Source organism: Chelonia mydas, chromosome 10 (assembly GCF_015237465.2).
Source record: "Chelonia mydas isolate rCheMyd1 chromosome 10, rCheMyd1.pri.v2, whole genome shotgun sequence".
Taxonomy (NCBI): domain Eukaryota; kingdom Metazoa; phylum Chordata; order Testudines; family Cheloniidae; genus Chelonia; species Chelonia mydas.
This window is the reverse complement of record NC_051250.2, coordinates 9752822-9765878: the sequence shown is the minus strand read 5'-3', so window position 1 is coordinate 9765878 and position 13057 is coordinate 9752822. Positions and strand designations below refer to the sequence as shown.

The 13057-nt window shown below is 49.7% G+C and overlaps 1 protein-coding gene across 3 annotated transcripts in view; it reads right to left on the bottom strand.

The window, feature by feature from the left end:
- MMD2 (monocyte to macrophage differentiation associated 2) overlaps positions 1-13057 on the bottom strand; it is a 54911-nt gene that overhangs the window by 18760 nt on the left and 23094 nt on the right. For all 3 annotated transcript variants that reach the window (XR_006284405.1, XM_037911512.2, XM_037911513.2), the window contains exon 2: positions 2520-2601. Coding sequence is in view for 2 of the 3 variants with exons in the window: in XM_037911512.2 (XP_037767440.1) it covers positions 2520-2601 (82 nt within the window). In the remaining variant the exon portion in view is untranslated. The remainder of the gene's footprint in view (positions 1-2519; positions 2602-13057) is intronic.

The following is a 13057-nucleotide window of genomic DNA, read 5'->3' as shown; positions in this document are numbered from 1 at the left end:
GCTGCAGATTAAGCCCATTGCTTCTTCAGTAGACAAGGAAAACAACTGATCACAGTCCTCTTTCTAACAGCCCTTAACATATTTGACCATTATCAGGTCCCCCCTCAATCTTCTTTTCTCAAAACTAAACATGCCCTGTTTTGGTTTTTTTACTTTTCCTAATAGGTCAGGGTTTTAAACCTTTTATCATTTTTGTTGCTCTCCTCTGGACTCTCTCCAATTTGTCCACATCTTTCCTAAAGTGTGGTGCCCAGAATTGGTCACAGTACTCCAGCTGGGGCCTCACCAAGGCCAAGCAGAGCAGGACAGTTTCCTCCTGTGTCTTACGTACAACGCTTCTGTTCATATGCCCCAGAATGATATTAGCCTTTTTTGCAACTGCATCACCATGTTGACTCATATTCAATTTGTGACCCACTGTAACCCCGCAGCGTACTACCATGTAGCCATCTACCGTCTGGCAACCAGTTATTGCCCATTTTGTGGTTGTGAATGTGAGTTTTCCTTCCTAAGTGTGGTACTTTGCACTAATCTTAATTGAATTTCGTCTTATTGAATTCAGACCAATTTTCCAATTTGTCAAGGTCCTTTTGAATTCTAATCTTGTCTTCCAAAGTGCTTGCTATCCCTCCCAGCTTGGTGTCACTTGCAAATTTTATAACCATGCTCTCTGTTCCATTATCCAAGTCATTAATGAAGATATTGAAGAGAACCAGACCTAGACTGACCCCTGAGGGCCCCCCTATATACGCCCTTTAAGTTCAACAGCAAACCATTGATAATTAGGGCTCCGTGTTTGTCACGGAGGTCACAGATTCCGTGACTTGCTGTGACCTCCATGACTTCTGCAGCAGCCGGTGTGGCTAACCCCTGGGCCGCCCAAGCAGCTGGCCCTGGAGATAGCTGCTCAGGTGGCCCTGGGGACAGCTCCGCAGCCAGCCGCTTGAGCAGCCCTGCAGGCAACTGCACCGGCTGCTGCTCTGCTGGCCCCGGTAGCTGGTTCCAGGGACTGCCCGAGCAATGGCTAATGCGGCTCGCCCCAGGGACCACCTGATCAGTGGTCTTGGGGGCGGCCAGAGCAGCGGCTGGCCCCAGGGCTCTGCTCTGGTGGTGGCTGGAGCAGCCACTGGTCCCCCAGGGTTCAACCCATGGTGCTGCCGAAGCAGCTGCTGGCCCCCCGGGGCTTCCCCCCCCCCCGCCACTGGTGCCTCAGGATCCCCCACCCCCCTCCCCAGCATCTCCACCCTAAGATTCAATCAGGGGTATTTATGGTATAAATCATGGACGGGTCATCGGCCGTGATTTTTTGTTTCTTGTCCGTGACCTGTCCATGACTTTTACTAAAAATACCCATGATTAAATCGTAGCCTTATTGATAACTACTCTTTGAATGTGGTCTTTCAACCAGTTGTCCACCCACCTTATAGTAAATTCATCTAGATTGCATTTCCCTCGTTTGCTTATGAGATTGTCGTGTGTCAAAACCCTTACCAAAAATCAAGATATAGCATGTCTACTGTTTCCCCCAGCCACTAGGCCAGTAACCCAAAGAAGGAAAATAGGTTGGTTTGGCATGATTTATCCTTGACAAATTTATGCTGGCTATTCCTTATAATCGTAGTATCCTCTAGGGGCTTACAAATTGATTGTTTAGTCATTTGTTCTAGTATCCTGACTGCTCTGTGATTCCCGGGTTCCTCTTTGTTCCCCCTTTTAAAGATAGATACTATGTTTCCCCTTCCCTACCCCTCTGGGAGCTCACCCATCCTCCATCAGTTCTCGAAGATAATTGCTGATGGTTCTGAGATTGCATCAGCTAGTTCCTTAGTTTTTAGGATGAATTTAATCTGGCCCTGCCGACTTGAATACATCTAACGTATCTAAATATTCTTTAACCTGTTCTTTCCCTATATTGGCCTGAGTTCCTTCCCCCTGGTTAATATTAATTGTATTGAGTATCTGATCACCATTAACCTTTTTGGTGAAAACTGACGTAAAATAGGCATTAAACACCTCAGCCTTAAAGTCTGATTTTTTTAAAGTCTGCTTTCATTGTCCTCACGCTGCTGCTCTCGCTCCTTCTTCTCCTTAGAATGGGGAAATCGATCATTTCATGATCACTTTCACCCAAACTGCCACCCAAGATTATCTGTGTCAGGTAAGAGTCACTTACAATGAGCCCTGACTCTTACTTAAAAGCCACCAGAGACCAAAGGAGACGTGGCGAGCTCCTGCAAACAAGCTCCTGGCCGTGTGCACGGGCAGTGACTGGGTGTGCAGGCTCCAGGTGTAGCTGAGCACATCCCAGCCCTTGAGCGCCAGTCAGAAGATGCAACCCTAAATGTAATTTACATTCAACCTGTGATGGCTCCTTACCCACTTGTAAGGGAACAGGGAGTGGAGCAAGCCCCAGCTTTGCCTTCCATTCTGGGAACACAATGGGAGCTGAGACCCATACACCTCTGCCTTCCCGCCAGACGTGCCTCCCCGCCCCCCAAGGCAACGCGAAGGCGACTCACGGCGTGCGTGGCACAGTTTGCTGCGTGCTCATACTCCGTTGGCTGGTACCTCCGGTTGGACGGGACCCTGTGATTCATAAACCTTGAACGAGAAACCGGGAAAGAAGCAGGGTCAGAGGGCGGAGTCCTGGGGCAGGGCCACAATGCATGTATTGATCACGTCGGATCAGTTACACTTGGGATTGGGTTCTGATGAGTGTGGTGCCCTCCAGGTAACCCAATCCCAGCTCTGGGAGCATGGGGTGGAAGTGCTGGTGCTCCAATTCTAGCTCCGCCAAAGCTTTGTGATGGGTTCTGCAGAGCGGCATTCATGAACAGGCCTAGAGCTCACTGGGAGCAGCTGATGTGTATGTTCCTGCACCCTCTGACCCCACAGTGGCCCCTAAGTACATCTGCCACGCTAACTAAACTCAGTGTTGCCTATTGGTTTGGTCCCAGCAGTGTCTGATGGGGCTGATGGCTGCACCCTCTCTGCTCACACACACTGCTGCACTCACCTTTCTATTCGTCATGCACCCTTCACCCTGTGCGGTCACTTTCCAACAGCCCCCACTGGCCAGGGAAGCAAGAGTTGCAAGATCACCCCTGAGTTTCGGTCTCTGATGCAGTGCGCACTCCCTCCCATGGCTGGTTTAGGACTCTTTAGTGCGTCAAGCAAGCAGTTTCTTGGGTAGACACTTTCCCTATGCTGGACGACCACCTCTGAGCTGCACTCACTTCCCACAGCTACATGTGCCACGAGATGCCACGTATGGCAGGATCCTGGGCCAACAGGCTGCTGCTATGCAAGACTCAAACTCAGCCAGCAAGGGGCCACTCCAGGGGATGCTGACACTGAGATGTAGAGAAATGGCACGTGCTAATGTTCCTAAAGAGGGAAGATCAGAAGAGGTGTCCCCTAAAATTCCTCTGGCCCTGTTGACAGCTGCTGTCTTTCCCCTACCCTAGTGATATCTTGCCACCTAGGGAAACTGAGCACAGCTCAAATATTCGCACACAACCCACTGAGAAGATGCACTTGTTATTTTAGGAGGCATCACCCAGCTCTGTTAGGAACGAAGGCTCCACGGGGACATGTGGGCAGTACTGCCAACTGTCTGAGCTCAGGGTTGGAATGAGGAGGCCAGGGGAAGAGAGAGAGAAAACTGCTTGCACGCATAAGAAAGACAGCGCTCTGGATCTTCGAGTCCCACTTGGATTCGCTGGGCCAGGGCCTATTTCTGTGTGCTAGCTCCTTCCACAGGCCACGCTTGGAACTGCACAGCTTTCCGCTGTAGGCACAGGGTGCTCTCAGCCAGGCACAAAAAATAGGGTTACAGGGTCCTAACAGCAAGGATATAGATCCACTTCTCAAAACCACTGCTTTGCCCAGCACTTTCACCACGGTTCAGGGGAGGGGAAGGACTGACGCACGGATGGTGATAGGGAAAACTGGCGGGAGGAGGAGGAGCTGAACTGGTGAGAGGGAATAACCATCCTTTTCCTGTCTATAGCACCTTCCATCCAAGGATCTAAAGCACTTAAAAAGTAACCATGGAACAGTTAAGCCTGACAGCACTCCAATGAGGCAGGCTTGGTGTTATGATCTTCATTTTACACTTGGAGAAACTGAGGCACTGAGAAGTGATGTTACTTGGCAGACGACTCTCAGCAAATCAACCACAGAGACAAGCTCTGATCCCCTGAGTCCCATGTGCTACACATAGGCCATTGTGCCTCTCTAAGGTTAAACAGCATGTGCCATATTCTTCTCTCAGCGATTCCAGTGCAGTTCCATTGATGCCGGCGGTGCTGGAGGGTGGTGAACCTGTGGGAGAAGCAAATTTGGCCTCACCACTGACACTCTGCCTTGAGTTGTCAGACTTTACATGATGCCTTTCCTCTAAAGGCAGATGGGGAAGCCACTGCGGTGCCCGCTCTCAGTGCTTCCTGTTCCAGGGGGTGGCACACCCCTTTTATGGTATGTGGATGGAAAACAAAAGACAGCTGGGGGGGCATAATGGTGGCAGCCAAAAGAAGGGGTGAGGGAAACCAATCATCATTGGACCTCCTCCATGTTTGGCCAAGAGAGGAAGAGTCCCAAGGCCTAGCTTGCCCTCACACCATCATTTCACAGCTGCGTGCCTCTGATTTTGTGTTGTGGTGCGTGTCTGTGTGTGTATACCTGAATAAGAGGGGAAATGTCACACTTTGCATTCCTCTCTATTCATTTAAATGGGATATTGCACTAATATGCCTTTGTTTTCCGCGCTCTACCTCTGTATGTTTCTAAGGATTCCCCCACCTGAAGATACAAGCAGCCCATCTCAGTGCAAAGTGCTGCAGAGGAACAACACAAACCATGCTCTCACGGACACTTTAGTTTTGATTTGCTCTCTCTTAATCTGAAGCATCCGATTGTTCTCGATGTTTGAAGAAACACAACAATTTACCTCACCAGATCTAAACCCCGATAAAGAAATAGCATCGGGGCTTGTCAGTTGCTAGGTGTATCATGCTGAACTTCAACATACAAGAGTAGACAAACTAGATGTGTCTCCATAGTGAAAAACATATCCAAGATAATGAAGGTTGGACAAAGTGTAGGGTTCATACTTGGGCTTGGGATAATCAAGGCCATATGCCCTAATCAAAGGGATTGAGCTAAGGAGTGGAGCACTTGGTGTTACTGTCATCTTCAGAATAAGTATTCAAGTGCTAATGGTGTCTAAAATGTGGCTTTAGTGTCACACTTGTGTCCTTTGTCCATGGCATGACTCTGGGATGTTATACCATGTCAGGGCAACGCCCTATTAAGAATGACCATAGTCCACATAAAACCAGATGTAGAAGGGTCAACGTGTGCTGTTATACCTGTGTCACTGCCAATGTGGTCAATGGGGACTGCACAAGTGAAACTGTGTGTGGAATTTGACCCGCTAAGCACATCTAGAGCAAAGTATCCTGTCGGGGTTTAGTAACTAGCTGGCTACTCTTCCCTGGCAAATACAGCACTGTTTTAAGAGCTCTTTGAGGAAGAAACAGCTGTTCGTCCTTTGTAGCAACACTTATTAGATAGTGAGACACAATGTATTATCTCTACAATATCAGATCAGTGTATCTGGGAATCTCCAGAAGAGAGACATGACCACGTTATTTCTGGTATATTACACGTCAGCACTCAGAGACCTACAGAACAGCATCCAAGGTACCAATTCTTCCCTAGCTGTGTACAAGTAAGCCCTACTGAAGCCAATGGGAGTTCCTTGTATCCTGCTAGGGCAGGGTCATTCCCCAGGATCCTATGCACAGGGATCTGACTCTCATGGACGCTGTGCTGAAACATAGCAGCAAAGACCCTCCAGCACCGAGGCATGGCTCCATTGCATGGCAGCATCCGTTAGGATCTTACAGCACCAAGATGTAACATGGTAGGGATATCATAGTCATCAGCAGAAGCTGAACCTTCAGCATTCAAAACCGCCCATGCCACTTGAGCCAAAGGAATCTGACATTTAGGGTATGTCTACAGTATGAAATTATTTCAAAATTATTCTATTTGAATTTTCGGAAGCAATTTTATACATTCGGTCTTCTATGTCCCCACTAAAGCGCGTGAATATGGCCGAGTGGGTCCACAGTACCGAGGCTAGCAACAAATGTCGGAGTGGTGCACTGTGCGTAGTTATCCCACAGTTCCTGCAGTCCCCGCCACCCATTGGAATTCTGGGTTAAGCTCCCAGTGCATGATGGGGCAAAAACATTCTCGCGGGTGTTTCTGGTATGTGTCATCAGTTGCTCCTTCCTTCGTGAAAGCTACGGCAGACAATCATTTCACGCCCTCTTGGTGTGCAGACGCCATACTGCTTTCAGCAGACGGTGCACCGCTGCTCTCCTGCTACTATGAATCCACCTCGCATTTCCTCTCATCTTCCTATGTAATCTCTACTATCTACTCTTTCTCTTCCTCATCGAACGCTTCCGCTGCCAACTCTGCTCAGCCATCGTGAACCAAGCAGCACAGCTTCCACCACCAACTCTGCTCTCCCACTATTGCTGTGCTTCCGAGCTTCTCCATGTTGTCTGTCCAGGGCTCCCGCCTCCATGAAAGCTACAGAAGACAGCCATTTCCCGCCTTTTTTTGGCTATCGTGAACCAAACAGCACCTCTTCCACTGCCACTCTGCTCTCCTATGTTTCATGCCCTTTTTCCAGGATTACCTGTGCAGGCGCCATAGTCATGGAGCCCTCTCAGAACTCCACTGCAGTTTTGACCATTGTAAATACCTCGCACATTATCCAGTAGTATGTGCAGTACTTGCAAAACCGGGCAAGGAAGTGACAACAGCGCGATTACTATACTGATGAGGACATGGACACAGACTTCCTAGAAACACGGCACGTGGCGACTGGGAGATCATGGTGGTGTTGGGCCAGGTTCATGCCATGGAACACTGATTCTGGGCCCGGGAAACAAGCACAGACTGGTGGGACCGCATTGTGTTGCAGGTATGGGATGATTCCCAGTGGCTGCAAAACTTTCGTATGCATAGGGCCACTTTCATGGAACTTTGTGACTTTCTGTCCCCTGCCCTGAAGCGCAAAGACACCAAAATGAGAGCAGCCCTCACTGTTGAGAAGTGAGTGGCCATAGCCCTGTGGAAGCTTGCAACGCCCGACAGCTACCGGTCAGTCAGGAATCAGTTTGGAGTGGGCAAATCTACTGTGGGGGCTGCTGTGCTGCAAGTAGCCAACACAATCCTTGACCAGCTGCTATCCAGGGTAGTGACTTTGGGAAATGTGCAGACCATTGTGGATGGCTTTAATGCGCTGGGGTTCCCTAACTGCGGCGGGGCGATAGATGGAACGTGTATCTCTATCTTGGCCCTGGAACACCTGGGCGGCCAGAACATAAACCGCAAGGGGTACTTTTCCATGGTGCTGTAAGCACTGGTGGATCACAAGGGACGTTTCACCGACATCAACGTGGGATGGACGGGAAAGGTGCATGACGCTCGCATCTTCAGGAACTCTGGTCTGTTTGAACAGCTGCAGGAAGGACTTACTTCCCAGACCAGAAAATTACTGTTGGGAATGTTGAAAGGCCTATAGTTATCCTCGGGGACCCAGCTTACCCCTTAATGCCATGGCTTATGAAGCCGTACGCAGGCACCTTGGACAGTAGTAAGGAGCAGTTCAACTATAGGCTGAGCAAGTGCAGAATGGTGGCAGAATGTGCTTTTGGACGTTTGAAAGCACGCTGGTGCAGTTTACTGACTTGGTTCGATCTCAGCACAACCAATATTCCAATTGTAATTGCTGCTTGTTGTGTGCTCCACAATATCTGTGAGAGTAAGGGGGAGACATTTATGGCAGGGTGGGAGGTTAAGCAACTCACCTGGCTGCCAATTTCGCACAGCCAAACAACAGGGCAATTAGAAGAGCGCAGCATGGCGCACTGCCCATCAGAGAAGCTTTGAAAGCCAGTTTCATGACTGGCCAGGGTACGGTGTGACAGTTGTGTTTGTTTCTCTTAAAGTTACCCACCTCCTATATATATGAAAGGAAATAAAGTCACAATTGTTTAAAAACCATTCTTTATTATTTGTTGCACAAAACATTGAGAGAAATAAGAAGCTAGACGGGGTGGGGGGTCAGGTATTGGGTTAGCGGGGTGGAGGAGGAGGGAAGGACAAGTCCAGAAACCAAATCAAAATTTCGGATATGCCAGCTTTCTGCTGCTTGTGCAATCCTCTGGAGTTGACTGTGTGGGTGCCCGTAGCCTCCCGCCCATGTCTTTGGGCATCAGGGTGAGGAGGATATGGAACTTTGGGAGGAGGGAGGGTGGTTATACAGGGGCTGCAGCAGCAGTCTGTGGTCTTGCTCCATTTCCTGCATTAGATTCACCATACAGCGGAGCATGTCAGTTTGCTCCCCCATGAGCTTGACCATAGCATCCTGCCTGCTCTCATTGCACGCGTCCCTCCTCTCTTCATATTCATGTAATGCTTTACGCGACTCCGCAATTGTTTGCCTCCACGCATTCAGTGTGGGAGCACTGCATGAGCTTGGCGAACATGTCGTCCCGAGTTCATTTTTTCCGCCTTTTAATCTGGACCAGCCTCTGCGACTGAGTAGATAGGGGCCATGTTGAAACATTTGCACCTGAGGGAGGAGAAAAAGGGAGGGTAGTATTTTAAAAGATACATTTTAGAGAACAAAGGGGACACTCTTTCTCAGTGAAACAGGCAATTCATAGTACACAGCACATGTTCTTTCTGTACAAGGTCGCATTTTGCCTCTTATACTGAAGTGCCTGCCACTTTGGTGTGAGTAAGCCACCACATGCGGCCGGGCAACAGAATTCAGCTTGCAGGCAGCCATGGTAAGCCCTAGGGGCACGTGGGGTTCTGCTTCTTCCACATTCATTTCAATGCTTTCAAACTGCTGGGCCCCCTTTCCCATAGCAAGCAATGCCTGGTGGGTTTGCCATATAAAAGGAGGGCCTGTGGGCTCTCTGGGATGATCACTTCACACAACACCCTCCCCTCCCCCCTCCCATACCATGTGGCTCCGATGAGGTTCTGAGCAGGGATGAGCCCTTTAAACTAAACGCGAACAGCCCAGCGCGGCTGGGTTTCCCCCCACCCCCTACCGTGTGGCTCCAATCAAGCTCTCACTCACCAGAAGTGCCTTCTCCAGGGTCATGGTCCGGGAGCCTGCCTTGGGAGTGGGGGAAGGCTATTGGCTCCAGCGTTAAGAATAGTTCCTGGCTAGGGGGGGAAACGGATTCCCCACTTGCCACCTGTGCACTGTCCTCCTCCTCCTCCTCCTCCTCTTCGTCTTCCAAAAACTCATCCTCCTCGCTCCGTTCTACTCCCCCCTTGCAGGTGTTCATAGACAGTGGTGGGGTAGTGGTGGCATCACCCCCCATAATTGCATGCAGCTCACGGTAAAAGCAGCATGTATGGGGCTGTGACCCAGAGCCCCTGTTTGCCTCCCTGGCTTTTTGGTACACTTGCCTGAGCTCCTTGATTTTTGTACGACACTGCTCTGTGTCCCTGGAGTAGCCTCTTTCCGTCATGGCCCTGGAGACTTTAGCGTATGTATTTGCATTTCTTTTTTTGGAACATAGTTCTGCCATAACAGATTCGTCTCCCCAGCATGCGATGAGATCCAGTACCTCCCGTTCGGACCATGCTGGAGCTCATCTGCGAATCCGGGACTGCGTGGTCTCTTTTGATGGTGGACTCTGCATGGTCGCCTGTGATGGTGGACTGTGCTGATGGTCCCCTGTGCTGATGGTGACCAAACAGGAAATTCAAAAGTTCCCGGGGCTTTTACTGCCTACCTGGCTAGTGCATCGGAGTTGAGAGTGTTGTCCAGAGCGGTCATAAGGGAGCATTCTGGGATAGCTCCTGGATGCTAATAACGTCGAATTGCATCCACATTACCTGTAACCCGGAACTGTGATCTCGATTTTAGTGCTACTTCATTTGCCAAGGTGGAGTACAGAAATTGGATTAAAGAGCCCTTTAAATCGAAAAAACTGGTTTGGTCGTGTGGATGGAATCAGTTTTATTTCAAAGTAACTCAGCTAATTCCGAAATAACCGCGTACTATAGACCAGGCTTTAGTAGCAGGATTTATCTTTGCTGGGGCCAGTCACTATAGGAACACACAGCCACACGAAGTGCTCACTTGCACGTTCACTTGAGTGCAATAGCAGCACCCCAGCAGTGCTCCTGTAGGTGTTCTCAGGTGGGAAGAAGCTGGAGCCATGGCCTATGCTTTCCCCCTCCACTGGCTGGCAGAGTGGGCCAGCCATAGAGAGGAGTGCATGCTGCACCTGCCTAAGGGGTGTAGCAGCTGGCATGTTCCCCTGGCTTGCCTGGGAGCTTGCCTCCTGGAATGGCTCAGTTCTGCATCACCCAGTGCAGGCCCATATCCAGTTATTATTCTCTATTTGCCCAATGGTAGGACTGAAAGGCCCCCCACTTCTTGGGAGGGGGTTAGACTAGATGACCCTAGCGGTCTCTTCTAACCCTATAATTCTACGATTCTAGTTCCTAGGTGCTGAACAAACCCAGAGGAAGACGACACCCTTCACACCCAGGCAAGAAATCCCAGGGTCTAACACAGCTGGCTCACAGCCTGGCCTCACTGCCATGGTTAGACCTGGTTTGTATAAAAATAAACCAATGCTGAACTGACCAACCTGGATCTAACCTGTCACTGAGACTTAGGCCTATTCTGTTCAGTCGGGGCTACTCTTGTGGGACACACATGGGTGCATTTACTACTCAACTTCCCTGGCCCTGTTTATTAGTCTCACTAATAGGCTTTAATAACCCCCCCGAGCCAGGCCCCAGCAAACAAAGAGAGCTTTGGCTCTGTTAATTCCCTGCCTGAGCCCGGATTTTGTTCGCATTCCTTCCCAACATCCTGTAACAATCTCTCTCCAACAACAGGACATTATTTTACTGTACAGTTGCTAGGTAACTGTCCAGAGCCTCACTGAAACCCCATCTGGGTGCTTTTATTTCTTCCTTTCTTTCTTTCTTTTTTTTTTTAAATCCTTTCTGCATGGCCCAGACGTTCAGGGTTCTTCGGTGATGTCACAGTTTCCATGGAAACACGCACGAGGAGATTTTTTTTAAAAAACAAAACCTCACTTTGTCTCTTGCCCATGCCGACTCTGATGATCGTTATTATTATTAATAATAAAAGCGAGGCTGACCTCAGGGGCATGTGTCACACTGATTCCCACAGGCCCTTGGGACGGGGGAGTGCGCCTTTTGAACCTGGGCGGGGAAGTAAATGTCCGGGAATGGCAGAACTGAATACCAGCATGTAAGGATATCCTCACACACACACACACAGTGGAGCTAGGCCAGGGGATCGGATGGCTCAAGGGCCTGGGAGTGGGAGCTGGGATTTGTTGGAAATTCAGCTCTGATCAGTCTATTTAGGTTCTGATAAAAGCATCCCTCACTGTATATTATCTGAGTGGCTCCCAAGAGATCAGATGTAACTTCACAATAGGCCAATGGCTTAATTTTGCCGCCTTCCTCCCCTGAGGTAGCCAGGGCTGTGGTTTTATGTATTTATTTCCCTCTTTCATCTCTTCTACTTCTCTCTCTCTCTCTTTTCCTTCTTGCCTTCACATCTTTGACTGTGTCTACACTATGCTCCTTACAGCGACACAGCTAAGGTCTCCTGTGTAGCGGCTCTGTGCCGGCGGGAGAGAGCTCTCCCGCTGGCATAATTAAACCAGCCCCAACGAGCATCGGTAGCTATGTCGGCGGGAGAGCATCTCCTGCCGACATACCGCTGTCCACACCGGCACTTCTGTCAATGAAACGTATGTGGATCAGGGGTGTGGTTTTTTTCCACACCCCAACTGACAAGTTTTGCCAACAAAAGTGCTAGTGTAGACAAAGCCTTTGTTTCCTCCTCCCTTTGGGTTTGTCTACACTTAAACCACTACAGCAACTCAGCAGCAGCGCTTCAGTTGTGCCTCTGTAGCACATCAGCATAGACATTACCGACACCAAGAGAAGGGGTTCTCCCATCGGCGTAGGTAATGCACCTGTCAAGAGGCGGTTGGGTCTGCGGGGTCTCTGGGGCTGGTCTACACTGAAAACCTACATTGGCATAGCTGTGTCTCTCAGGGGTGTGAAAAATCCATCTCCCTGAGAGATGTCGCTATGCCAACCTAACCCCCAGTGTAGACAGCGCTAGGTCCTCGGAAGAATTCTTCCATTAACCTAGCTATCACCTCCTGGGGAGGTGGACTAACCACAGCAATGGGACAGAATCCCTCCCACCACTGTAGTGCATGTCTACACTGACACGCTGCACCTTTGCTGCTGTATTGTATTAAGAGTAGACATAGCTGAAGTGAGCATCATGCTCTGATGTGAAGGCAGAGAGATTTCAGATCATTTTTCCCCGTCAGTAGTGACTGATGGTCCTCACGCTCCGATGAGCGCAGTTTCGGGGGGAAGGTAGAGGGGGAGACCAAGGAGTTTAATTATTTTCATTTTAAATGTAGAACTCACCTTTTGCCACTGTCTGTGCAAAACCAGATCTACAAACCGGCCTACAAAGCAGTGGTGAGGAACGCGGCTCCGCAATTAAAAAGAAGCCCCTCCTAACTCGACCCACCTCTTCCAAAGCAGCCAGGAGCCTTGGGCTCAGTCAGACCAAGCATGGAGCCTCTGCTGAACACACTCCAGCCCCTCACGTAGAAATGCCCAAGTGTCCAGGTTGATTTTAGATGCTGAGCTGATAATCTCAGTCCAATTCCACTTGAACAGACAACACCAACCACCTCCCTTGTTGATAGCCACAGGACAGGCCGGGGCTGGAGGAAGTCTGCTCATGTCTAGAGTTGGCTTCTTTAATCAGGGGTGGGAAGGCTGTCATGGAGCTGTCTGTGCTGTGCTTTGTTCTGTGGACATGCCAAGGAATTCAGTCTCTAGGGCTCCCAGTCCAGCACTTTCACCCGCACCAATTTAACACAAAAGTATTTGATAAGTAAAAAACAATAGCAGC